We start from the raw sequence: 24,604 nt of genomic DNA, 5'->3' as shown, positions 1-24,604 counted from the left end.
TATCTGGCTGCCTATTTTCCCTTTGCTTCTTCTTTCTTTCTTTCTTTCTTTCTTTCTTTCTTTCTTTCTTTCTTTCTTTCTTTCTTTCTTTCTTTCTTTCTTTCTTTCTTTTTATTGTTGTTGTTGCATTTCGAATGATAATACATAATTAGCTAGTTATGGGGCAGAATGCTAATAGCTGGAAAAAAGAAGGGTCAAAAGTGGATTATGTTAAGACTTCACTTTGGCTGTCCTGTCTGCAGCTCAGGACCCTCCAAAACTCAGGACATGGTGCAAATGCACAATTTGTTATGTGTGACTATATCTTGCCGTTTGCATTTCCCCCTCTGCAAGAATTATTTATACCCCTGGAGATCCAGAAATGCTCAAATACCAATCTGGACCCAGTCAAGGATCAGGTTGGGAGTGTATCAAAAGAGGACAAGAAGGATTAGGCAGCAACCTGTGTGCTTTTATTTCGGCACAACCATGTCAGGGGTCCAACAGACATTCCTAGACATGTTCCCCTCAGTAGCAGACACAGTATACCTCTGTGTGTCATTTGTTGAGGAGCTGGCAACGGAAGAGTGCTGGCATTTATGTTTTGCTTGTGCCTTTCCACAGATAGGTAGCTGGCCACTGTGTAAACACGATGCTGTGTTAGATGCCCCATAGTCTAACCATCCTGACTTTCCTTATGTTCTTATCTTTCTCCTGCAACTCATGAATTCTGACTACATAGATATGCTATATCAGGCAAACCTCAACATTCCTGCACTTCACAAAGAAGCTTGTTCTATTTATATTGAGGATTAATAGCAGAATTCTGTGTACAATTTAAGACAGACATTCTATGTTTTTGTAAGACAGAATGTAGCATCATATTTTTAAAAATGAGATAGATATATTTATAATCGGAAACAGTTATAGATTTATAATATCCAAAACAGCCTTTAATCTGTTTTAGCAAAAACAGCACCAATAGCAGAGTCCAATAGCACTTTAAAAACAGCCAAATTTAGTAGTCCTTGAATTTTAGTGAACTACAGCCCATTTCATCAAGTACACAATTCATAATGTTTATGGCAACCTTTCTCATGTTTTTCAGCACTGTCTAATGTTTAACTTATTTTCCTGCCCATGTTTGTTTCTAACATTTGTTTCTGTCTATATCTATCTGTATCTATCTGCCAAAAAACATAAGACATGCTTTCTAAAAATGCTACCTAATTACTAATATTTCATAAACTCTGCAGACCACTTGCTGAACTGTTTATAGAGTATCTTTGAAGTGAGTCTCACCACTCGATGGACACTACATGCCAATGACCAGAAGGGTGTTTGCATCTGAAATGAACCAGCACTTAAATCAGGTCAACTTAACTGAATGAATGCAAAAGACATTCTGGGAAGGCTTTCTTTTTAATACACATTTGTTTTCATCTGGCTCTTATGCCAGTGAACCAGGTCTGCAAGCATGTTACATTCAGTAATGAAATCTAAATGGAAACCAAAATGGATTCTTAGAAAGGAAAGCAAATTTACCAAGAGTCACTGTCTAATAAAGACACTTGAAAATACTGCACTGACAAGTTGTTTAAAAATGCAAAGGTTAAAGTAAACACTACTCAATCAATCACCCTACATTGTCATGGCTTCTATATAAGAATCATGGATATTTAAGTATGGAGAGATTCTGAGAAACAGTGATTCCCTTCCCTTCTCCTTCCAACAGAACTACAAGTGTCAGGATTTCTTCAAAACCAGGAATGAGCACAAAGCTAGTGTTCAAGTATAAGTTAAAATATCAGAAATATCACAAGTGGGATTTGTGACAAAATGTTGCAGTGCAGATGCATATTCAGTGCCTCAGACAGGCAACCATAACTCCTTTATTTATTTATTTATTTATTTATTTATTTATTTATTTATTTATTTATTTATTTATTTATTTATTTATTTATTTATTTATTTATTTATTTTATACCCCGCCTATCTGGCCCACCGGACCACTCTAGGCGGCTTCCAAATATAAAATCAAATAATAAAACATAGACAAATACATAATAATCAAACAAGAACAGCAGTAAAGATAAAAAGGAAAAGTAAGGAAAAAATCAAGAGTTGGCTGGAGGGAAGGCCTGAATAAACAGCCATGTTTTTAATTGGGTTTTAAAGGTGCCCAGCGTGGGGGCCGCGCAAATCGCCGGAGGGAGATTGTTCCAGAGGCGAGGAGCCACCCCCGAGAAGGCCCGGTTTCGTGTCTTCTCCTTCCGGGCCTCTCTCGGTGTCAGGCTCCTCAGCCTCACCTCCTGACTCGCGCGGGTGATCCGGGTAGACCTTGGTGGGAGGAGGCGTTCCGCCAAATATCGAGGTCCTAAACCGTTTAGGGCCTTATAAGTAAGCATTAAAACTTTGAAGTTGACACGGAAACAGATGGGCAGCCAATGCAATGCGGCCAGCATTGGAGAGATGTGTTGATATTTTCTCAGTCCTGTAAGGAGCCTGGCCGCTGCATTCTGCACCACCTGAAGTTTCCGTGTCAGCCTCAAAGGCAGCCCCACGTAGAGCGCGTTACAGTGATCTAATCTTGAGATTACGAGCACATGCACCAAGGTAGTGAGCGCCCCCATGTCAGGATAGGGTCACAGCCGGGCAATCCGCCAAAGATGGAAAAATGCGGTGCGGACTACCGACGCCACCTGAGTTTCCATGGTGAGCGTCGGGTCCAAATATATGCCGAGGCTGCGGACCCCACTCTTCGCGGCCAAGGTGGTCCCCCCAAATGTGAGAGAGCCACCCAAGCCACCTACCACGGGGGCACCCACCCTCAGAACTTCCGTCTTATCTGGATTCAGCCTCAGTCCGTTCTCCTGCATCCATTGCAGTATGCCCCCCAGGCAACGCTGAAGGGAAAGGACAGCATCACCTGCAGTTGGTGGAAAGGAGATATAGAGCTGGGTGTCATCGGCATATTGATGACACGAAGCCCCACATCCCCTAATGACCCCGCCCAGCGGCCTCATATAGATGTTAAACAGCATTGGGGAGATAATCGACCCCTGTGGAACCCCACAATTGAGACTCCACGGGGCCGAGACACTCTCCCCAAGCTGAACTCTCTGGGGACGGTCCCCCAAGAAGGAACGGAGCCAGGCAAGTGCCAAGCCACCAATTCCCAACTCAGAGAGCCTCCCCAGGAGGATACCATGGTCGACGGTATCAAAGGCCGCCGAGATGTCGAGGAGGACCAGCAGGGAGATTTTGCCACTGTCGGCCTCCCTCAGCAGGTCATCGTACAGGGCGACCAATGCCGTCTCAGTACCGTGGCGCGGCCTAAAGCCCGACTGAAATGGATCCAGGGCATCCGTTTCGTCCAGGTGAGCCTGGAGCTGATCGGCCACCACCCTCTTGACCACTTTGCTCATGAAAGAAACATTGGCGACAGGCCTATAATTGCCAATTTCGTCCGCCGCCAAACTAGGTTTCTTTCTTATGGGCCTAATGAGTGTCTCCTTGAGGGCGGATGGAAATCTACCCTCAAGGAAAGACTCATTTATTATTACTGTGGCCCATTCTGTTGTTATCGGCCTGGCTGCTTTGATTAACCAGGCTGGGCAAGGGTCCAAGGAGGAGGTGGTGGCTCGGCAGCGGTCAAGCACCCTGGAGACGGAATCAGGCATTACAGGCTGAAAAGAATCGAAAGTCACTGGGTAAGACGGAGCGCTGGACATCTCTGCTCGATTCACTGTTTTTAAAAACGGAGAGAGCTCCTGGTGGATGGCCTCCACTTTAGATTTTAAAAAGGCTGCAAACTGGTCAGGGGAAAAACTAGGGGGAGGCCTATCACCTGAACCAGTTCCAGATAGATCGCGCACTATATGGAATAACTCCGCCTGCTGGTTGGACGCTTCGCTTATCCGGTTAGCGAAGAAAGATCTACATGCAGCCTTTACCTTAGTCAGGTAAAGGTTAGTTGCGACCCTGACAGCTGTCCAATTGTAATCCGTCGGGTTCTTCCTCCACCTACGCTCTAGCCTTCTCCTATGTCGCTTCATCGCTCGGAGCTCCTGGTTAAACCAGGGCGCAGGCCGAGCTCTGAGCCGGAGAGGGCATTTAGGTGCAATCATGTCTATAGCCCTAGTGGCAGCGATGGACCAGCTGTCAACCAGAGCCTTGACAGGAGCGCCAGCCAGGTCAGCCGGAACACCTCTCATGGCCTCCTGGAATCCAACAGGGTCCAGTAGCCTTCGAGGTCGGACCATAGAAATAGGTCCTTGCTCCCTGCGAGGGGGGAGTGCCACTGAGAGGTTGCATTTTATTAGGTGGTGATCTGACCATGACAAGGGAACTGACACAAGGTCAGTCACCACCAGACCACACTCGCTCCAATTGGTGGAAAAAAACAGGTCTAACGTATGGCCACCCACGTGGGTGGGGCTGATGACATGTTGGGACATGTTCAAGGAAGCCATGGTTTCCAAGAACTCAAGAGCTGGCCCTGTGGTCTCTGCCCCCGCATGCACGTTGAAATCACCCAAGACCAAAAGCCTCGGGGATCCCAACAATGCCGCGGAGACAAAGTCGACCAGCTCCGGTAGGGAAGTGGCTGGGTCGCAGGGAGCGCGGTAACCCAGCAAAATCCCGATACCATCCCTAGCCCCTATCGACACGTGGAGTGCCTCTAGACCTGGCTTTACCACCGAGGAGCGCCTAGTAACCTCTAAGTTGGATTTGTAGACAATGGCTACTCCCCCGCCCCGCCACTCCAGTCTACCCTGGTGCTGGACAGCATAACCGGGCGGGCAGATGAGAGCCAGATACTCTATTCATGGTACTCTATTCCACTTTCAACCATTCAGCACCTACCATCCTCATACTGTGGCCACTGAGTATGCCTAGTCCTCATTTTTAAGAAGTGGGTTATAGCAACTAAGACTTTCCCCCCCTGCTTCTTTTCTGATTAAGAGTAGATTACTTTCACTCCATACACACTTCAGGCAATCAATTTCCACTTTATTCCTCACCATTTAGCAAGACAACAAAAGTAAATAATTGTCAGAAGAAAATACATTTCTTGTTCCCTTCCAAGCCTGGAAACATAATAGACTAAACACTAAAATAACAATTGCATGACGAAAATCATACAGTTCACTAAATGTAATCATCTAAAAATATTCACATTATTCACAGTTTACATGGTAACCAACATCTGAATTTAGAACTGATTGCAAACTATCTTTCAGTATCATGGGAAAAAATCCCAATACTTTGGGATATATTCAAAGATGAGAAAATAACATTAATGCAGAATTACATAAAAATGCATACCTCCAAACATTTAGTAATTGTTCAATTATTGTTTCTGTAGCAAACTGAAATTATTACCATAGAAAAACTCTGCATAGTATTATTTTAAGTTGTTCTCAAAGAGGAAAACCATCTGGTTTATAACTTATAGGCCAAAATCCTCTTGCTAAATAATTCTGGCAGAAAGGAAATGACATACGTTGCAGTGGTCAATTGCCACTTACGAGCCAACTGCCCTTTTATTCCCAGTGGAGTAATCTGATTCTTTTTTTTTTTCACCTTTCCCCACAGAAAGTAGTCCAAAAAAGTCATGTGTTGGAGAAAGATGAGTAATTGAATTGGATTTCCTGCAATCAGATATCTGAAGCATAAATAATTATTGCTTTTCTAGCTAAACACTGAAGACTAACTCTGTATATCAAACCATACAGAGCTTATTTGTCATCAGCAAGATAGTTACAGACATCCCGCTGGCAGCATTTATGAGTTTTTAAAGATTAACTTTCCTTTAAATTTATATTTCTTAATTTTGTCGCATTATTGTCAAACCACAGACACTTGTATGAACATCTGCCTTTCATATTATCAACTCGAACACTTCCATACGGGAGGAGAAATTTCAGACACTGTACCTCAGGAGTGGTGTGAATATAATGTTTCCAATTTCTTAACCACAACTAAAAAGCTGGTGACTATCCCACAAGTCAAGGCTTCCCCCTCTGATTTCATTGTAAATTCCCCCACCGCTGCCTTTGCTTGACTTTTTAGCATCAGCTGCACATCTTCTGTTACTTTTAAGCAGGGATTGCAGACTAGCTTCAAATCCAGGTTTTAAAGCTTTGTTTTAAAGCTAACTGTGCTTTATTAGTTTTCTTCCAGACTTTGTATTACGTCATAGTCGATGCTGAAAAAGTCAACCAAGCATGGATAGAGGAACAGCTTAAGATCCTCTCTTTTATCCTGGAGAGATAGCTTACCACAGCACTAGCTACTACTGGTGTCTGATTACGCAACAGCCTAGGTCCTATGATTTTCTTCAACACGAAGTTTGTGTAAGTTAGGGAAAAATGCAACCTGTCCCTTTCACCAGTGTGAGGAATATTGTGCTCAAGCAATCCGAGGCAGGAGGCCACATCATTTCTCTTTCTCTTTCTCTCTCTCTCTCTCTCTCTTTGTAAAAAAATTGATATTATCAAATTCTTCCAGGTTTTGCATAATCAAATCACCCTGGTGTCATGTTACAGCCCTATGTCAAGTAAATTTAATTTTTTCCTGTGTCATGTTCATTCTGTATTAGGTCCAAACTCCTGTGAGGTCTACCACTTAGGGAGATGAGAAACACAGTTATTTCATTAGTGGCACCTAAGATGCAAAATTCCCATCTTCTGAGGTCAAGTTTGAACAGCTAGACCCTTTCTTTCACAGGATAATAAAAGCTTATATTTCATATTTTGTTTGGAAACATTGGCATTCCATAGTAGAACAAAAAGGTTTTCATGTAGAAGGTCCCATAGAAGGTTTTGTAGAACTCAACACACCTCAGCAATTTTTAAAAATATATTGTTGTAAACCATTTTGAGAAATACTACAGCTGAAATATAGTATGCAAATGATGTAAATTCAAAAACTAAGTTTACCATTTTATATGGTTCCTCTGCACCTTTAGGTGGCAATCCTAAATGCACTTTACTCTGAAGCAAGGTTCATCAAACTTTGTGGGACTTACTTCAGTATGTGTGTGGACAGACAGACAGACAGACAGAAAGACAGACAGACAATTTAGCTGTTGAGTCATATTATAATCTTTTAATACTTAGCCTTGTTTTATGAAGAAATAGAAGCAATGGAGAATATCACTGTGCATACTCAAGAAAAACAACTTACCTCGCACATAGACTGTGAGTCCATGGATATCACGTACTTCAAGCAAAGTTGGAAAAGAGAAAAAGAGAAAATTAATTTCCTAAGTATCTCTGAAATTTTCTTCATAAACATCTGTTATATAATGCAAAGTGTCAGAAACAGCTTTTACAAAGGGAGATGGAAGTCATGCTAAAGATTACTGTATGATTTCAGCTCTGGTCTCATTAAGTATATAGCTATAGCACAAATTCAGTATGTTCAGTAATTAATACAATACGTTCAGCCTGGAGGCAGGTGGTGCAGCATGGCCTCTCCCAATTTGAAGAAGCACTTGTTCAGCAGGCCGAGACAAAGAGGCAGTCCCAAAACCAGCAAAATCAGGGAGCTGGACAAGGGACAGATTCTATTTGTCTTCAGTGTGGAAGGGATTGCCACTCTCATATTGGCCGCCTCAGCCACACACTGTTCTAAGACCTCTATTCAGAGCACGTTACCATAGTCTCTCAAGACTGAAGGATGCCTACTAACGGTATGAATTATACCAATTTGATAATACTTTAACTGTTGATATTGCTGCTACTGTTGTTGTTGTTGAAAAAATACCAGGCACAGTCAATCAAAATTGTAAAAACATTGGCATTATATAACAGATACAATTTTTAACCAAAAACCTAAGTATCTGTTAAATATTGACTGAGTATATATGCTGTTCATAATATTTGCCTTTTTTTGTAGCTCTGATCATGTTATTTTTGGAATCTAATACTGTTTATAAAACTATGTGAAATTTCTTGATATTGTTCCCAAAGCCCCAATGATGATGGGGACCACTAAGGTATGTTTCATCCATAAACAAGATGTTTCGATTGCCAGACCTCTGTATTTTGTTAATTTTTCCAATTCTTTATTTTCAGCTCTGGCATCCCCTGGAGTTGCAATGCCAATGATTCAGACATTTCTTCATTCTGTTATCTCGTGTGTTATGTTCAAGATGTCTATCAATCTAGAGCTGGAAATCTCACAAGGTATTGACTTTTGTTATTTTCTGAGTAGTACTCAAGACAACTTACAGCTATCATAAAACAAATAACAAATAAAAATATATTCAAACAATATTATTATTAAAATCAAACAAAACAAAACACAACTGTAGGAACACTAAAATCAATAAATCTACATACAGTTAACATTGATAGACTAAACGAATCAATGTCATAAGGCAATTTTAAAAAAAGGATCTTCGTGTTAGAAAGAAAGGAAGCTGAATACAGCTTTGAGGGGAATGTATTTCATAGGTACAGAAACATGCAAATCTACCATACAAAGCTCTGGCTGCAGCATACCGTCATACAATTTATATAATGAGCATATAATTCATTCCTGTGCTTCATATGTATGTACATGCAACAATGAGTGCAGAACAAAACCAAAAGGTTTCTGATTGTCACTTCACTTACCAGGATTTCCTGCCGCATCTGAACACCTCAGACCTATTTTTAGTAAAAGAAGAGTAAATACTAAATGTTCTGATAGTATTGTCTTTATTTTTTTTAAGTGGGGGTTTTGTGGGAGCAGATGAAAAGGAGTACATATATGAAAACAGTGGGGAGAGATAATCCTTGGCCCACACATTATTTGTTTTAAAGCAAACAACCTAAAGGTCAAGTTCTCAAGGACAAATTGCCACCTCACAATCACTGCACACCTGGACAGGGGAGGCATTTTTGCCCTCTTCACCTTAAGTGAAGAAAGAAGGAATATTGGACTATCTTCCCACTGGTAGATGAAAGACTGGATCATCTTCCCACTGGTAGGATAACAGACCAAGGCAGGTCAACAACATGGTGAGATTTGTTACTCTTCACGCAAGCACCTACGTTGTGCACAGTTGCACTGCAGGTTCTGGCAGCAAGCTTTCTCATCCTGGTGGGAATCACTTGCCTCAAGTGGATTATACTTTGGTTTTGAAGAACCTATAGCAAGGTCTACTTAATTTTACACTTGGGGGGGGTCTAAAAAGAGCTCCCTCCTTTTTGTGGCAGCCTAGTGCGAGAGAGGAGCTTATGCCATGATAACAAGCGCCTCAAGGCTTTTCTAGAGCAGAATCGACTGCCTTTGGTTTGGCAGAACTGGTTTCATGGTCCAGCCAGTTATGACCGACACCATTTGCCAGGTTGGACTTTGTACTGGGACTTTATCTCAGGCTGTTTAAAGACATGGTTCTCACCCTACAATGACAAAGAACTGAGATTTCCAATCTCTTGCAAGTAATTCAGGCATCCCACACTGCTTACTGTTTTTCAAGTTACTCTACTCAGCAGAGTTGCACACAGACCTCCACAAAAGTCCCAGTCTGATTTGGAGGACAATATTGGGCTCTAGAATGTATTCCAATTTGGTCTGGAGCAATCTGTGTCCCAACTGATTTGTTTTCTACTCTGGATTTTAACTGATCTCTACATCTGCAGAGGTGATGCGCTGGACCAAAACCTTTTTGTTCCTGCATTGATGTATATGAAATTGGGAGATATGATCCATCCTAAAGAGGGAAGTAAGCTTGCTAAACTTTAGAGACCTGGCATCAGGATTTGAGTGCTAAGTACAATTGAAGTTTGCTTAAAATTGTAGGCAGAAGTGATTTGTGCACCATTCAGTTTGAATTGTGCTCTAAATCTGGATATTTTATAGATTTACTTCATAATCTAGCCATTCTGCTTGAACACACAGAAATTGGTCTGAATCAGGTCAATCTGCTTGGTAATTTGTGACTAGTCTGTATCAGGTGTATAGCTAGTAGTGCCCATTTACAAACCCATCAGTCTCCAGTGTCTTCATTACTAATGAGAGTTAAGATAGCATTCTATGTATACATGAGGATGCTTTAGATTTTTTCTGTCTAGGAACAGGAGTCTATATCATCCGTGAACGATCTCTCTGTCAGTAAAGGGAGTTGTTTGTATAGTATCTATAAGCTACTATGGGCTATAGTTAGACATAAATAAAAAATGGAAGTTCCGTGCCCTGTCCCAAGTTTGTGCATGGGGTCCAAATGGCTTTAGACTCTACCTGTTTATATTAAATACTTAACTATATGAACTATATTTGTTTTTAAATGGTTTTAAAGGAACAGCTTAATATATTTTAACTCTTTTTGTGTATAGCTCAATAGGGCTTACCATGCAGTCTTATAAGCAGAAGATCCATTGTGTTCAATGGTGCTTAATCATGCTTAAGTGTGAACAAGATTTCAACATAGCAATCACTTCAGCATCTGAGGATGATTAAAGTTAAAGTTAGAAGTTATCTTACCTGTCAAACAGAATATGGAACAAACTGCAACAAAATGCCTGTTTAAAAACTCCATCTTCATCTTTACAATGATGTTTATGCAGAAGGATTTCTATCAGCCCACAGAACTTCAGATAATGGAAAGTAGCTGGCCATAAAAAGAAAAGAAAAAACAAGTTAAGCATTGTGCTGCTAAGCAACATATATCTGTTCACAACTCAAGTGGATGGTAGCCTTGGACAAAGTGGGAGCATTTGTGTAACAAAGTAAGCCAGAATCCAGGAAAATCTTTGGCTTAATGTATTTCTATATCTTTGAAATGAACAGTTGTGATATCATATATGATACAAACTGCTATGCTACATGTACTAATTCTGGGAGTCTTAAAACAACCAAAACAGAACCATTTAAATATTTTAAGGGGACCAGAAAATTAGCATTAAGAGATATAAACTATCAAAGAATAAGATGCTTAAATATTCCATCTGTTAGAACACATTAGAACCCTACAGGCAAATGGCTACTCCAAAATGAAATCACAAGAGCCATCAAACCAAGAAAACAACACCGAACTGAAGAAGAAAAACAGCCACCCACAAATAAAGTATTTCTGCCATACATCAAAGGGGTCACGGACCACATGGGGAAACTTTTGAAAAACACAACCTGCAAACAGTATTCAAGCCCACTACAAAAATACAACAAATGTTACGGTCAGCAAAGGACAGAAGGGAGCCCCTCACCACGGCAGGAATATACCGGATACCTTGCAGTTGTGGACAGGTATATATTGGAACCACAAAACGCAGCATCCACACCAGAATCAAAGAACATGAGAGACACTGCTGACTAAAACAACCAGAAAAATCTGCAGTAGCTGAACATGCCCTGAAACAAACTGGACATGAAATTCTATTTCAAAATACTGAAATACTGGACAACACCAGCAATATTACGTCAGACTGCACAGGAAAGCCATTGAAATCCACAAGCACCAGCACAGTTTCAACTAAAAAGAGGAAAGTATGAAGCTCAACAAAACTTGGCTCCCAGCTCTCAAAAATACAATGTGCAAAAGGTCAACGAACTCTACCCAGCCACAAGGACAGGGGATCACTACACACAAAAGACCAGCTAATGACACCCATCAACCACAGGAACAGCTAATCTCTTCTCCTTAGCACAACAATACACCCACAATAAGACACACTAATCACCCAACTACAGAAAAAGACAAAAGCCTATCTCACAACCATAAATACTGCACTCCCAAGCCAACTACACCAGAGCAGAGGTTGCTGTCCTCTGAAGATGCGGGCCACAGAGACTGGCGAAACGTTAGGAAGAACAACCTTCAGAACACGGCCAAAGAGCCCGAAAAACCCAGAACAACCAATGATGATATTATTTACCAAAAACCAAAATCTAAATATTGATTGGCTGTCACTTTCTTTATTTCAGGGAAATGATTTTTTTCCCTCTTGCAGTTACTTGATCTCTCTCTCTCTCTCTCTCTCTGTGTGTGTGTGTGTGTGTTTTAGTGAAATCTAGTTCACCTCCAGTTTTTTCACATAAAGAACACAAAACATCGACACCACATATTAAGCTATGGGGGTTAGGGGTCATATCTCAAATCACATGTAATTTTTAAAAACTTCCTTATTTGTGTCCTATTACAATAATTGTCCTCCTCCCATTATCAACACAAAAAATGCACCATAAAAAGCTACAAGCATCCATCCAACATCAGTAAGCATCTACCATATATGACAGTCAATGTTAATCTTAATTCTCATTCTATGTTGAACTGATGCAAACTGATGTTCTTTTAAAGGGGATTTTATCTATCACTGAAATTTATCTAAACTGGCCAAGCCATTCCATACCACTTCAGTCCAGTATAGAACTATTTATCCAATACAATGCTAGGAGAGAATTTGGCACCCTTCTATTTAGGAGAAAACATCCTTCCTCAGAGGCAACAAATATAATGGGTTATGCGATAGAAAGCAGGCCATTATGCAGACTGCCCCTGACAAAGGTTTTTTCCTGAATCATGATGGGTAAAGTGCTAACAAACGCATTCTGAGGATGATACTTGATTTTAAATAGAACACATATTCCTTGCAATTTCCCTCTTACACTGGGATTTCCTCAGGATCCCATGCCGCAGCAATCATATGTACATATAAATTATGCCTGTGTTTACCTCCTTATGACAAATCACACAGGAAAGCATGCTAATGCAATATGAGAAAAGCCATGAACTATGAGAAACAGATGTTTTTGGATGAGCCCCGCTGGATGAAAAGACTATCCACTTTACCACTACTGGGTAGAAAAAATGGTGCTAATTATGCATGAAAGCATGTCACATGTTATAACCTGCTCACTCTGATGTGACCTATAAAAGTGACGGGCTAAAATAACGATACAACGTTGTGATAAAACCTAGTTTATCTTGATTTTCCACCAAAAACAAAATGTCACCAAGTACTCAGTAAGGAGCTAAGGCAATTAAACTTTGTATTGTGAACAGTTAGTAGTACGTGCCAGAGGGAATTTACAGATTGTTCTCATATATTCACAAGTAAAAGCTAGATATTAATGATATCCAGACTCAGTCAACTGGTGAGAAGGAAAAGCAGAGAGACATTTTGATATAGTGCTATCACAAATGCTTTTACATCTGCCTGCTATTATATAAGAGAGCACACCAATTCTTTTCTATAAAACTGAAATCTGTAATTGAGTGGGCTACTGTAGCTCAGCCCAAATAGCAGTTCAAACAGATCTAAGGCAACCATTCTTTCAAAAGATGGAATTTGGATGTTCTGCATCTGTATTCTGTCTGCCATTTAGTAAAAGATCTAAAGACCTTTTGCTCAGTGGTCTGAATCTGTGTTCACTCCAGAGAATGAGAGCAAAAAGAAGGAAGAGATTTTTGCAATTACCGAATCAAGTTTCCTTCTTGAACAGTAGTTATTAACTAGATATGATCATTCTTGCAGAACAAATGGATACTAAAATAGGCACAGGGCTGACACCCTTCCCTTACCAACAACAAATAAGGCAGTAGATCTACATACTAGTCATATTCCCTAGGCATGAACATGCAAGATTTCAAATTAAAGAAAATGAAAAGAGCACCCCACAGTAAAAGAAGAGAGGAGGGGAATGAAGGCAGTTCCACTCTCAGCTGGCATTTATATTTACATGTATCAGCTGAGAGCATACTGCTCTTCCTTCACCTTCTCTCTATGTGAAAAAGAGCAAAGCTTTGTTTTTGGCCAATACAGCAGGCTGACAAGCACCACCCAGTGAACTAAAGAAATCAGGAGGTGTGGACATCTCCCTGATGTCAAGGATGTGGCCAGATCTCCTGCCACCTTCCCACCTGAGGAAACTCTTAAGCGGTTGCTCCCCGAACTTTGCATCCTACCATACTGTGTATATTCCTTGTAAGCATTCTTATGCTGCCCCAAGCGGTGAGAAGTGCCAAGGATCATGTTAAACAGAATTACCTTCCTTTGTAAACAAGAGCCTTCATAAACAAGAAAATTTATAGTGTTCCACCTATTGGCTTACACTTTTCCTTTGAATTTAATGGGTTCAAGCAGCACTGATATGATTATACAGATTTTTATTCCATCAATCAATCAGTATTCTAATAAATAAATAAATAAATATTCAGTAAGCACTGTTCTGCTATTCATCTCCAGGAAGTGGCCTGAGAAAGTTGGGTCTCAGATTTACTGAGGCCCTTCTTGTTGGTGGTGAAGCAGCCCACAGTCCAATGACGGTTGCCCAGCTAGCCCCTTCTCCTTACATGGTGGCTCCATGTGGCCACTGGGGATGGTGCTGGGGGATGTTGCAGTTAATACAGTAAATGTACGTGTTCTGTATATGTGTGTGTGTGTGCATGTGTTAATCAACTGTTTATGCTTTGCAGTTATGTTTGGAGGGGGGCATAAGATAACTCTAACCCTACACAGGTTTTGAACTATGCAGGGGTCCAGTGCCCCTAGCCTCAGCATTGTTGAAAGTGTATTTATAAATATAAAAGTGGGCGGGCATGGCATAAACAACTCTACTAATCTTACATTTCTTATCAGTTTTCTGGAAAATGACACTCTGTACCCAATGATTCTCCCAGTCTTCATGTAACTCTCCCAAACTTTGTTTATCTTATATCTGCCCCTTTAAGAAGTAGCATGGGAGAGACACAAACTCAAAGCCATGAAGGTTAATCCTTAGGACAGTATCTTCTAAAACTTCTAAACATAAGGTCCCGCTAAGGAAACATTAAACATTCACCTCAGATTATTAACAAAGTGATTAGCAATGTCCTCATTAAAGGAATGGCTGCCCAGGAGTCACATCTATGTTTTCTAAAAGTCATAGCTTGTTTCAAATTGCTATGAATAATGCACCAAACTGGTAGCTGATCTTACACAGAGCCAGAAGATTATGATTTTCTCCTTCTAGTGGAACCGAAGAAAAAGAATGGATGAAAGCATATGAATCTGGGATTCCTACTCAAATGCTAAACTAATGATTAAACATTTCATTTGAATGTAGTCCAGGTGTGAGCCAGTATAACGATTACTCTAGAATCCACACTGATGAAATTCAAGTGGACAACCTGTCATCATGTAACAGTCCACCTAACTATATTTGTTATGGCTGACAAACTGCATGCACATTGCCTTCATTTTCTTGAAGCTGCAAAATAATTTGGTGACTAGTCAAAAATCTTTGCTTTTATGTTTCATAAATGATTCTGAATGCCCATGTAGTAATCAAGTTAAATCATTTTAATTCTCAAAATTAGGCTGCGGTATAACATCTACAAAAAACAAAATAAAATCTCCTACCACTAAGAACAAACTCAGCAGGAGATTCTTTCTTTCTTTCTTTCTTTCTTTCTTTCTTTCTTTCTTTCTTTCTTTCTTTCTTTCTTTCTTTCTTCAAACTGTGTGTTTCCTGGCAATTCTTTAAAACTGAGTGGCTTTTTAACATCAGTCATTTGCTTCTTTGGAAACGCTTAACAACATCCCTTTCATCCTATGAATACCCAATATAAATCAGAATAGCAGGCAGCTGCAAGCTAGAAAAAGGGAAACAAAAGTCAACCCTGGTCCCCAGTTGATTTGGAACAGTTCTATTTGGTATTCTGTTTATTTAGACAACTAAGTTAGTATTGTTTGGATACAGTCACTTAACAAAGCTAATAGTCAATTTTAAAATCCTTTACAGCTAGGAATATCTGTTTCATACAGATTTCACACCAAAATAATGCAAAAACGTAATGACTTCATCTCTAATGCTTATTCTGGTGGCAAAATTAGTCTGAACTATCTCAACATAGGTGGGAACACAAAAGGAAGACAGAACAGGTGTAACATCCTTGGGTGAAAATTGAAATGAAATGAAGTAAATAAACTACTGAATCAGAAATGATTTTGGAACAATAGGACATATTTTTTATGTTAGGTTTTTTCTTTAATAAGCACTGGGATACAGCTTTTCATGGTTATGCAAAGCACTGCATAGTAAATCATTACGAACTTCTTGCATTAGTACTTTTTGTCATGTTTTGCATCCACATGGCCACCAATTCTTCTGATACAGAAAGAAGCCACTTGGATGCTCCGGAAACACTACCCACTTCCTCCCTCTAGCAATACAGGAGAAGAAGTAAATTAGAGAAAATTACATTTCTTTTTATATGCACAAACTAAACATACAAGAACTAAAAAAAAATCAAGGGTCTTGTACATACAGCTTAAGTCTCTGTAATGAAAGAGTTAATGAAAATCCGTACTTAATATGCAAGCTATTTTTAGGTTAACTATATATAGTTATTTCCAGGTTGAACACACTTCAGGTTAAAGATAATACTGATAACAATAAGGATCAGTTTGCAATCACATTCCTTATGAGAACTGTTCTCTATCTTTCTATGCTTTTTACCCCCGACCATGAAAAATTTAAGGACATATTTCCATATTCACCAAGAATTCTTCCGGAGATCTATCAGTAATGAAAATGAAGTCAGGCCAACAATATTTCTTCTTAAAATATTTGGGGTTTTTTAAAGCACAAATTTCTATTTATCTTTCTGTCACATATGTCAAATTATAGGAAGAAAAGACAAATGTTACATTTTACAGATCTACATAATCTCAATAAGAATCAGGTCAATTCTTTTTCCTTTTCCTTCAGCCTCACCACACATTTGTACACCCTGGGAAAGCACTGAGTCCATTAAAATCAATGACAGATTTGCAGTTAATTTTAACACTAAATTAATTGCACCCCAATACTTTATCTACAGACCCACAAATGTGGAACATATTCATGCCTTTGAAGTATTTACAGTTAATAAAAGTGATTAAAAGTGACACCAATTTAAATCCAAGCTGGATTTCAGATATGTACAGACAAGGGGCATGCAGACTGCAGTGGAATGCTCTTGTTGTTGCTGTTTAGTCGTTAAGTCGTGTCCAACTCTTCGTGACCCCATGGACCAGAGCATGCCAGGCCCTATTGTCTTTCACTGCCTACAGGAGTTTGGTCAAATTCATGTTGGTCGCTTCAATGAATGCCTTAGCCTAGAAGACCTGTAAAACTGTTGCGAAGTTTATAGTCCATGGCACAATGTACATTATTTAAATTCACACAAAAAATATATTTGCTGCCATACTGAACTTTGTTTCTCTTTTCATTATTCCTATATCGTAGAATCTACATTTTGAGCCAAGTCTACACATATTTATTCCAGTGTGATCATTACTGTGGTTTTTGCTTCATCTGGTCATCAATCCAACCTTGCCCTGAAAATATTGTATCTGATAGCTAGAGTTCAACTGCAGTGTGCCACAGGAAAAAACAATCCATATAATAACCATGCAGCTACAGTAAAAGTCCACCTTTTAACAACCATATTTGCTAAAGGTTTTATAGCCTGGAAATGTCAGCTGCCGTTACCAAAAGAAAAATGAATGCTGAGAAAATGTAATATTTTTAAAACAATGATCTCCTTCTATTTAGTGTATGTTAGTTCTATTATGATTATGCATATAATCAACAGTTTCAAAACGATGTAATTGGTCTTACAGGTTTACAGTTTTTATTGCTTTCTTCAAGGCTTATGACTTGTATAATTTCATATTAATGAAATTACTTCGCGTCAAGAATGTATCTGACTCTGGCAGTGTGGGTAATGTTTTTTTTCTCCCAATAATTAATAAGTTTATATTAATAAGTAACTCACAGAATCATAGAATAATGGAGTGAGACGGAGCCTACAAGTCCAACCCCCTGCTTAATGAGAAATCCAAATCAAAGCACATCTGACAGGAAGTTGTCTAATTTTCTCTTGAATGCCTCTAGCATTAGAGCACTAACCGTCTCCAGGAGTAATTGGTTCCATTGTCATACTGCTGAAATAATTAGGAAGTTTTTCCTGATAGTCAACCAAAATCTGGCTCCCTGTAACTTGAGCCTATTATTACCCACCCTGTACTCTGGGATGATTGAGAGTAGATCCTGCCCTTCCTCTGTATGACAATCTTTCAAGCATTTGAAAAGTGCTATCATATCTCCCCATCATCTTATTTTCTTAAGGCTAAATATGCCCAGTTCATGATTTATTTATTTATTTGAATTTTATTTTTGTGCCCCATTAGAGCTGCTTGGTGTTTTTTTTTTTCTTATTGTACACAAGGCTTCCTCTATGTTTACCTCTGAGCTTGCATCTCCTCCCCCCCTCCCATTCAATTTAAAACCCTCCTGATTAAGTTCTTGCTGTGGACAAACACATTATTCCCAGTCCTTGTGAGGTGCAACCCATCCCTTGCCAGCTCTCCATCTTACAGAAAGCTTAGCCCATGGTCCCAAAATCCAAATCCTTTATGCCAGGGCCACCTTTGTAGTCAGTTATTCACCTGGAGTATTTCCCTTTCCCTTTCTATTCCTCTTCTGAATATAGAGAAGACTCTCTGGACTGTAGTTCCTCTTAGCTTTATTATTTGTTCTAATATGGATGAAAAGAAATGGATATGCATCTATGGGTTTTATGTGCCATGGCAGTCCTTCCGTCACATCCCTAATCTGTCCTCCAAGGAGACAGCATATCTGGCAGGTCTGTGGATCTTCCCAACGTATTTCAGTTTCATTCCCACACACTGAGGAGCCTCCTACAACTGCTCTTCTCTTCTTCCTTTTGTAGGGGGTGGGTTCAATGATTCTGCTTGGCTGAGCTTCAGCCTCCCTCCTGTATGACTTCCTCTGCACACTGTCTGCCAAACTCCCCTTCAAGAATTTAAAAGCAGTTTTGCAGTTCCACTGGCAAAGAGTTTCTTCTTCTTTTGCTTCTGCGAGTCTTTTTCATGATGCTTTCTCCACTATGTTTGCTCTCTCCTCAGCATTCTCCTCCTCTGTTTTGTCTTGCTGTTCTTCCACTTCCAGTGCCTCCCTTGGCTGTGGCTGCTCAATAGTTCTATCTATGTGCTCTTCATATACTCCTACAGCCTTAAACACGGCTGCTCACAACTCCAGTTTTCACTTTTTCTTCCAAAAGTCTTAACAGTTTGCACTTGCTGCATGTGTACAGTGGCATGAAGATGAACATTGCACACCTTTTGCAGGTCACTACCACCGAAGTGTCTCTTCCCTCCATAATCCCTGTTACTTTTTAAAATTCTGTTTCTCTACGAGTGCCCTTTCCTCCTTTGTCTTGTCTGCCTTGAAGGACGCTGGGAAAGCCCAATAATATATAACTCTCTGCCTTTGTCTCCTTGGTCTCCCTTTTTCTTTTTTCTTTTCTCTCTTCCTCTAATATATACTTTCCTTACTATTTCCCCCTTGTCAAGCTCCTATTAGTTCCCTCTGGTCACTCAATCTGTGAGTATCTCAGTTTTATTCCTATGTTGTGCTTTTCTGTGTTTAAACCACAGGTTAATGATAATTTGAAATGAATAGTTCTGTCACTAGTCAACCATCAGAATGATCTCAGAAACATGCTAGTTATAACGTTATTGCAAAGATACATTCTCTGCTAGTATTCTCCCAAATATATACTGATTCTTGAGCACAACATCTATTGTTCCACTGGGGAAAAACCTACAGTTATTTCAGAAATTATCCTGAATTACCCTGTATTCCAGGAGCTGGGGGAGAATCGTGAAGTCTAGCACAGGCATCATCATTGTTCAGTTTGCCAAGTCAGTTTTCAAAACACCAGGACAGTTACCCAAACATTGTTTCTTTGATGCTGGTGGCAGGCTTCCTGTGCCATGAAAGCATTCAGGGACTGCTTAATGCCAAAGCAGTGTGCCAAGACTGTTTGCCCCACTTAAAGTAAGCAACCACAAAGCCAAGACACACACATCCCTCATTTTCTACTAATACCTTTGCTTTAAAATCCTATTTTCTGTTTCTCTTTACCTAACATCTGTGGTTTCCTATTACAGATCCTTGTAGTTTCTCCATCCAAATCTAAGGACTTTCATTGAAAAACAGAGTTCATTGTCTTGAAACTTTTCAACTAAAACCAAAGATATATTTTCGTGTTTATTTGTTTATTTCTGCTATAGCTTAATCAACAGTTGACCACAGAACTAACGAAAATTCTTAACTGACAGGATTTGATGACCTGGTAAAATGACAGTGTGTGCACAGTTTAGTTAGGACCATCTGTAAAGTATTCATATCATGAAAATTTAAAGGTAGAATGCAAGGTTGGGTTGAAGGTAGATCTTGAGTTGATCTGCAATAAATACACTGGATCAAAACAAAGGCCAGTCTAATCCAGAATCCCAGAGTTTATTCTATACTGTTTTCTTACTCCACAAGAAGCAAGAAAGCCAAGGAGACATTTCCTCTGTCTGACACCATGTGTTATTTTTCATTGTTGATGAAGGACAAACTGTGTGTGTGTGTGTGTTGGCTGAGGCATATTATGGGATTCATCACAATTGCTGGTGTTAGTAACAGCTGAAATCCTGTTGCTTAATGTAGTAAGTCGCAACTAAAGTAGGCCTATTGAATCAGTGGAATTTATGAAGAAGCTGTCTCACCAAATCCACATGGTTCATAGTTGGAAAGGGCCTAGAAGGCCATCAACTGCAATTCCCTGCCCAATTCAGGAATCTAAGTCAAAGCAAATCTCCAATTTTCTTTTGAATGCCTCCAGATTCAAAGGACCTACTCTAGTGGAGGCATTCTACACTAAGCAACAGAATTTCTAAGCCAGTGTTTGTTGATTTTGATGGTCACTCCTGCATATGCTACAGCCAGAAAATCCCTGATTTTGAGTACAAGGCTACAGTATGGACGTGTTACTGCAGCCACATAAATGAAACATGGTCACCAGGCATGGGAAGATATGAGGATCATAAAAGTGCTTTTCCCAGGCTGAACCTTATTCGCGGCACTCCAGGAGTGCCAATCCCTGCACTTCCCACAAATGCAGGAAATATCACCACATAATTCAAGGGAAAAGCTAGCACAAGCTCCCCAATCCAGTGAGCATTTTCTAAACTCCTGGTAATTGCAAAGAAATTAGGGAGGAACTGTGAAAGAGAAAAAGGGAAGTTAGAATGAATCAAGAAATTAAGAGACTCTCAGGATAGAAGGCAGGCTAGGAAAATGAAATGGAAATTATCATCTTCCTTTCATAAAGGATATATGAGGACAAAGACTGCCTGATGAGCCAAGAACTTGATGCCCTAATTATAACTACTGTATTAGATATTTATGTTGTGTTGGGGAATGCAAGCCCAAAACTATCATAGGAGTTGCTCATATGACAGCAGCTCAGTGTTGTCACTTAAATTTATCTACATATCTGTTGTAATAGTTAAGCAGAGATTGGAAAATCATCACCTGGCAATGTCATAGCAGAAAGAGGTCCTTTTAACCTTATGATCCTAAGTGCACCTGGGGCAGCAGATCTGAATTTAACGCAAAAAACTGATTTTTGTTTGGGATTAAATCTACCAGGAACTACTGAGGAGCCTATTATAAACAGAAAACAAGGGAACTCAGGCAGTTTTCTTATGCATTTGTTTAAAGAAATAACCTCGTTCCAATTAAAGCCTATACTGCCCAGAGGAAAAAAAATCTATTTGCTCCACTTATTGCATCTTATTTTCCTACTGTACAAAATGTGTTTAACTGCACATTTAAGTAATGTGTGCAGCATTCTCCTCCTATGGTGGGTGCTTAAGGAAAACCCCAAAATAGGATATGAGTGCAATGAGGAAGATTCCCAGCTTTAACAATGATGGAATAAACTTTCTCTCCTCTTAAATTATAACCATGGATGTAGCCAGCAGTGTATTTTACATGGATGTAAACACTGGTGAATGCTGGCTGATACATATCACCCAGATGTTACAAGTCAGAAGTCTACTCAACTCTGGCAAGATCTGGGTTATATGTACCACAATTGACCAGGTATGTTTATACTGTATATGCAAGATATATTTATATGTGCACATTAGACTAGTAACAGTATCATTACATTGTTCATTCCGTAATCTAGAAATAAAGATCGACTTGCAGCCGGAGGAAAAAGGCGGGGAATTCAAATTGCTAACTGTCGGTAGACGAAGAGGCTGCTTCTTTGTAGCGAAGCCCAACGGTTAGAGTGAGTGCGATCGGAGGAGGCTTCAGACTGCCTGGTAATGTAAGGTGCTGCTTTCTCCTTTTTAAAAACTGTTCTGGGTGGGTTTTGCAGTGTGGTTTTGGGCTGGGTGGTGGGATTATGTCTCTATGCTGTGATGGGTCTTGCAGGGTTTGTTTGCTTTTTGAGGGGGTTCCCCATTTCCAATTGGTCCTGTGGAGTTTGTTTGCTTCCCCCCATCTTGCGGGGTTTGTTTGCTTTTTGATTTGCTTTTTTTGTATTTCCAAAGGGTCTTGCAGGGCTTGTTTGCTTTTCTTTTCGTTTTTTTCCCCTTCGACCAGAACAGATCAATTGTGTTTCTGATGGGTCTTGCAGTGTTTTGTGTTTTTGGGGGTGATTTTTTTTTTCTTCGGCCAGAATGGATTAATTGCATTTCAGTGCATTCCTAGGGGAAATGGTGCTTCGACTTACAGCCATTTTGAGTTACGAACCAATTAGCTTCGTAAGTTGAGGCACCACTGAATAATAGTGATTCACAGTTTGAACAGGGGAGAGCCACACTGAAGAGGGTATCGTGCCTCCATTATTCAGATCACAGGCTGCCAATGGTGGTGTATCACTTTTCATGGATTATGTATGTCACTTCTCTGAGACAGGCTCTTTGAACACTTACAGCTCCCAAATCTATAACTGCACTCATAAGCAGGAAATTGTGAACATGACAAGTAAACAGAGTTGTTTTGCATGAGATTACAGGAGTATAGTGTTGCTTGCAAACCTAACATTGAATGAATAATCATGCAGAAATACTATGGTATAGAATAGCAGAGCGTCTTTAATAACATTAAAGCTGGTGTAAATGTGTATGAATGCCACAATGACAGGCAAGTTAGTTTGGATACTAAGATAATATATTTTTTTCCCCACAGTGGAACGATATGAGAATATATTTTTTAAAAATGATTAGGCCTTTTAAAAAGTCTCTGTAAAATGTCAGTGATTTGTAAACCTTCAAACATAAATCACACATACACGGAATTCTTTTTAAAAGACTGAAGCAGAATTCAGATGCATTTCTCAACTCTGAATCCTTGGATGTTATTTCATTTATAATATCTTGTCCTTTCATTTTGAAATGTGCAAGTAATGTTGAACTTCCACTGAAGCACAAATTTGCAGTTCTGTTTAAATATCAAATATCAATATAGAAGCAAAGCTTTGAAGTCTGTGCATCGAAAGATCCCCATATTGTCTCATGAGATGTATCTAGAAAATTATTTCTATGCAATTTTCAATAATTATTTTCTTATTTTATTCTGCCATAGTTCTGAGTACTATTGTTTACGTCAAGATGCAAAAGAACAGGAGCTGGGAAGGTCCTCTTTCCACTAATAAAGTGACATGAATCTGATACATTCTGCCTCAACTACTAGAAGTCAGAATACCCATGAAAATACAAATGGGATGCAGCAATTAAAAATACACCTGTAGGCAATTAGGTGGGTTTTCTTCATTATATCTCTGTGTTTCATCTATGAGAAATATACATTGCTCTCTCAGAACACATTACCTGTTTGAAATTGTGCATTACACTGTATCAAATGAATCCAGTATGCCAACTGAAATTGTAATGAATCAGGTGAGAAACATGAAAACATGAAACCGCTTCATATGGCGTCAGACAGGTTGTCCATTAAGAATGGCACTGTGAACTCAGTCTGGCAAGGGAACAATAAGACTTGCTACCCAGGACTGGCTCTCAGCTTGGGAAACCATCAGCTAACTTCCCTCTATGGGCCATTCTCTGTGTCAATGTCTCCCACAGCTGAAAATCATAATTTTCCATTTCTTGCAGCATCTAGAACAGCATTTGAAAATGATATCAGAAATTAAGTTTTTGCATGCCCTACATGTCGCTCTGGAAACATATAATACTCTAGAGCAACACTCAGAAGTGTCCTTGGGGTCCTCAGGGCATCACAGAACATTCAGGACAGTATCTGTGAAGATTCTCAGTCATCCAGGTGAGATTATCTGGAAGATGAGTAATGGCAACTAGACTTCTTTCTTGTTAGATGGAAATGTTTAGCTACTCATCCAAGTAGCTTCTTCAGTCTGAAGATAGTTGGTAGGAGACCCCTGATACGTCCAACACTCCTCAGACTGAAGAAGCTGATGAGCAGCAACACCTAATAAGAAAGAAGTCCAGTTGTCATAATTCAACTTCCAGATTCAGGACAGTAGCTCATGGCTACCTAGAGCTGGGCCCCAGGAAAGATGTCAATACCTGAAAACCTCTGAGATACTCATGGATGTAAGATATGAAGGTTACCCATTAAAATGCAGTAGAACACTATATCGAACGAATGGATGAAAGGTCCTGATCCTGACTTTGCTGTTGCCATTCACATGCCTTTCTGAATTGTTGTATAAGACATCAAAATATGAGTGTTCTGTAGATATACCTTGTACCTACTACCTCTACTATGACTTTACAGGTTAAAGGTTTCCTGGCAAATAATATCCACA

At 39.7% G+C, this 24,604-nt stretch overlaps 1 protein-coding gene across 9 annotated transcripts in view; it reads right to left on the bottom strand.

Moving 5' to 3' along the window:
• Positions 1-24,604, bottom strand: part of CNTN1 (contactin 1) — a 239,772-nt gene that overhangs the window by 76,457 nt on the left and 138,711 nt on the right. For 8 of the 9 annotated variants that reach the window (XM_078376853.1, XM_078376854.1, XM_078376852.1 and 5 more), the window contains 3 exons: positions 10,462-10,588; positions 8,610-8,642; positions 7,174-7,209 (listed from right to left, as the gene is read on the bottom strand). In XM_078376853.1, coding sequence (XP_078232979.1) covers positions 7,174-7,209; positions 8,610-8,642; positions 10,462-10,522 — 130 coding nt within the window. In that variant the 5' untranslated portion in view covers positions 10,523-10,588. Of the gene's footprint in view, positions 1-7,173; positions 7,210-8,609; positions 8,643-10,461; positions 10,589-15,317; positions 15,551-24,604 lie in introns of all 9 variants that reach the window. The other variant, XM_073000474.2, reaches the window with a different exon arrangement.

The sequence above is a fragment of the Pogona vitticeps genome, chromosome 5, assembly GCF_051106095.1.
Source record: "Pogona vitticeps strain Pit_001003342236 chromosome 5, PviZW2.1, whole genome shotgun sequence".
NCBI classification, from domain to species: domain Eukaryota; kingdom Metazoa; phylum Chordata; class Lepidosauria; order Squamata; family Agamidae; genus Pogona; species Pogona vitticeps.
The sequence above is the reverse complement of the archived record's forward strand: the minus strand, read 5'-3'. Positions and strand labels throughout refer to the sequence as shown.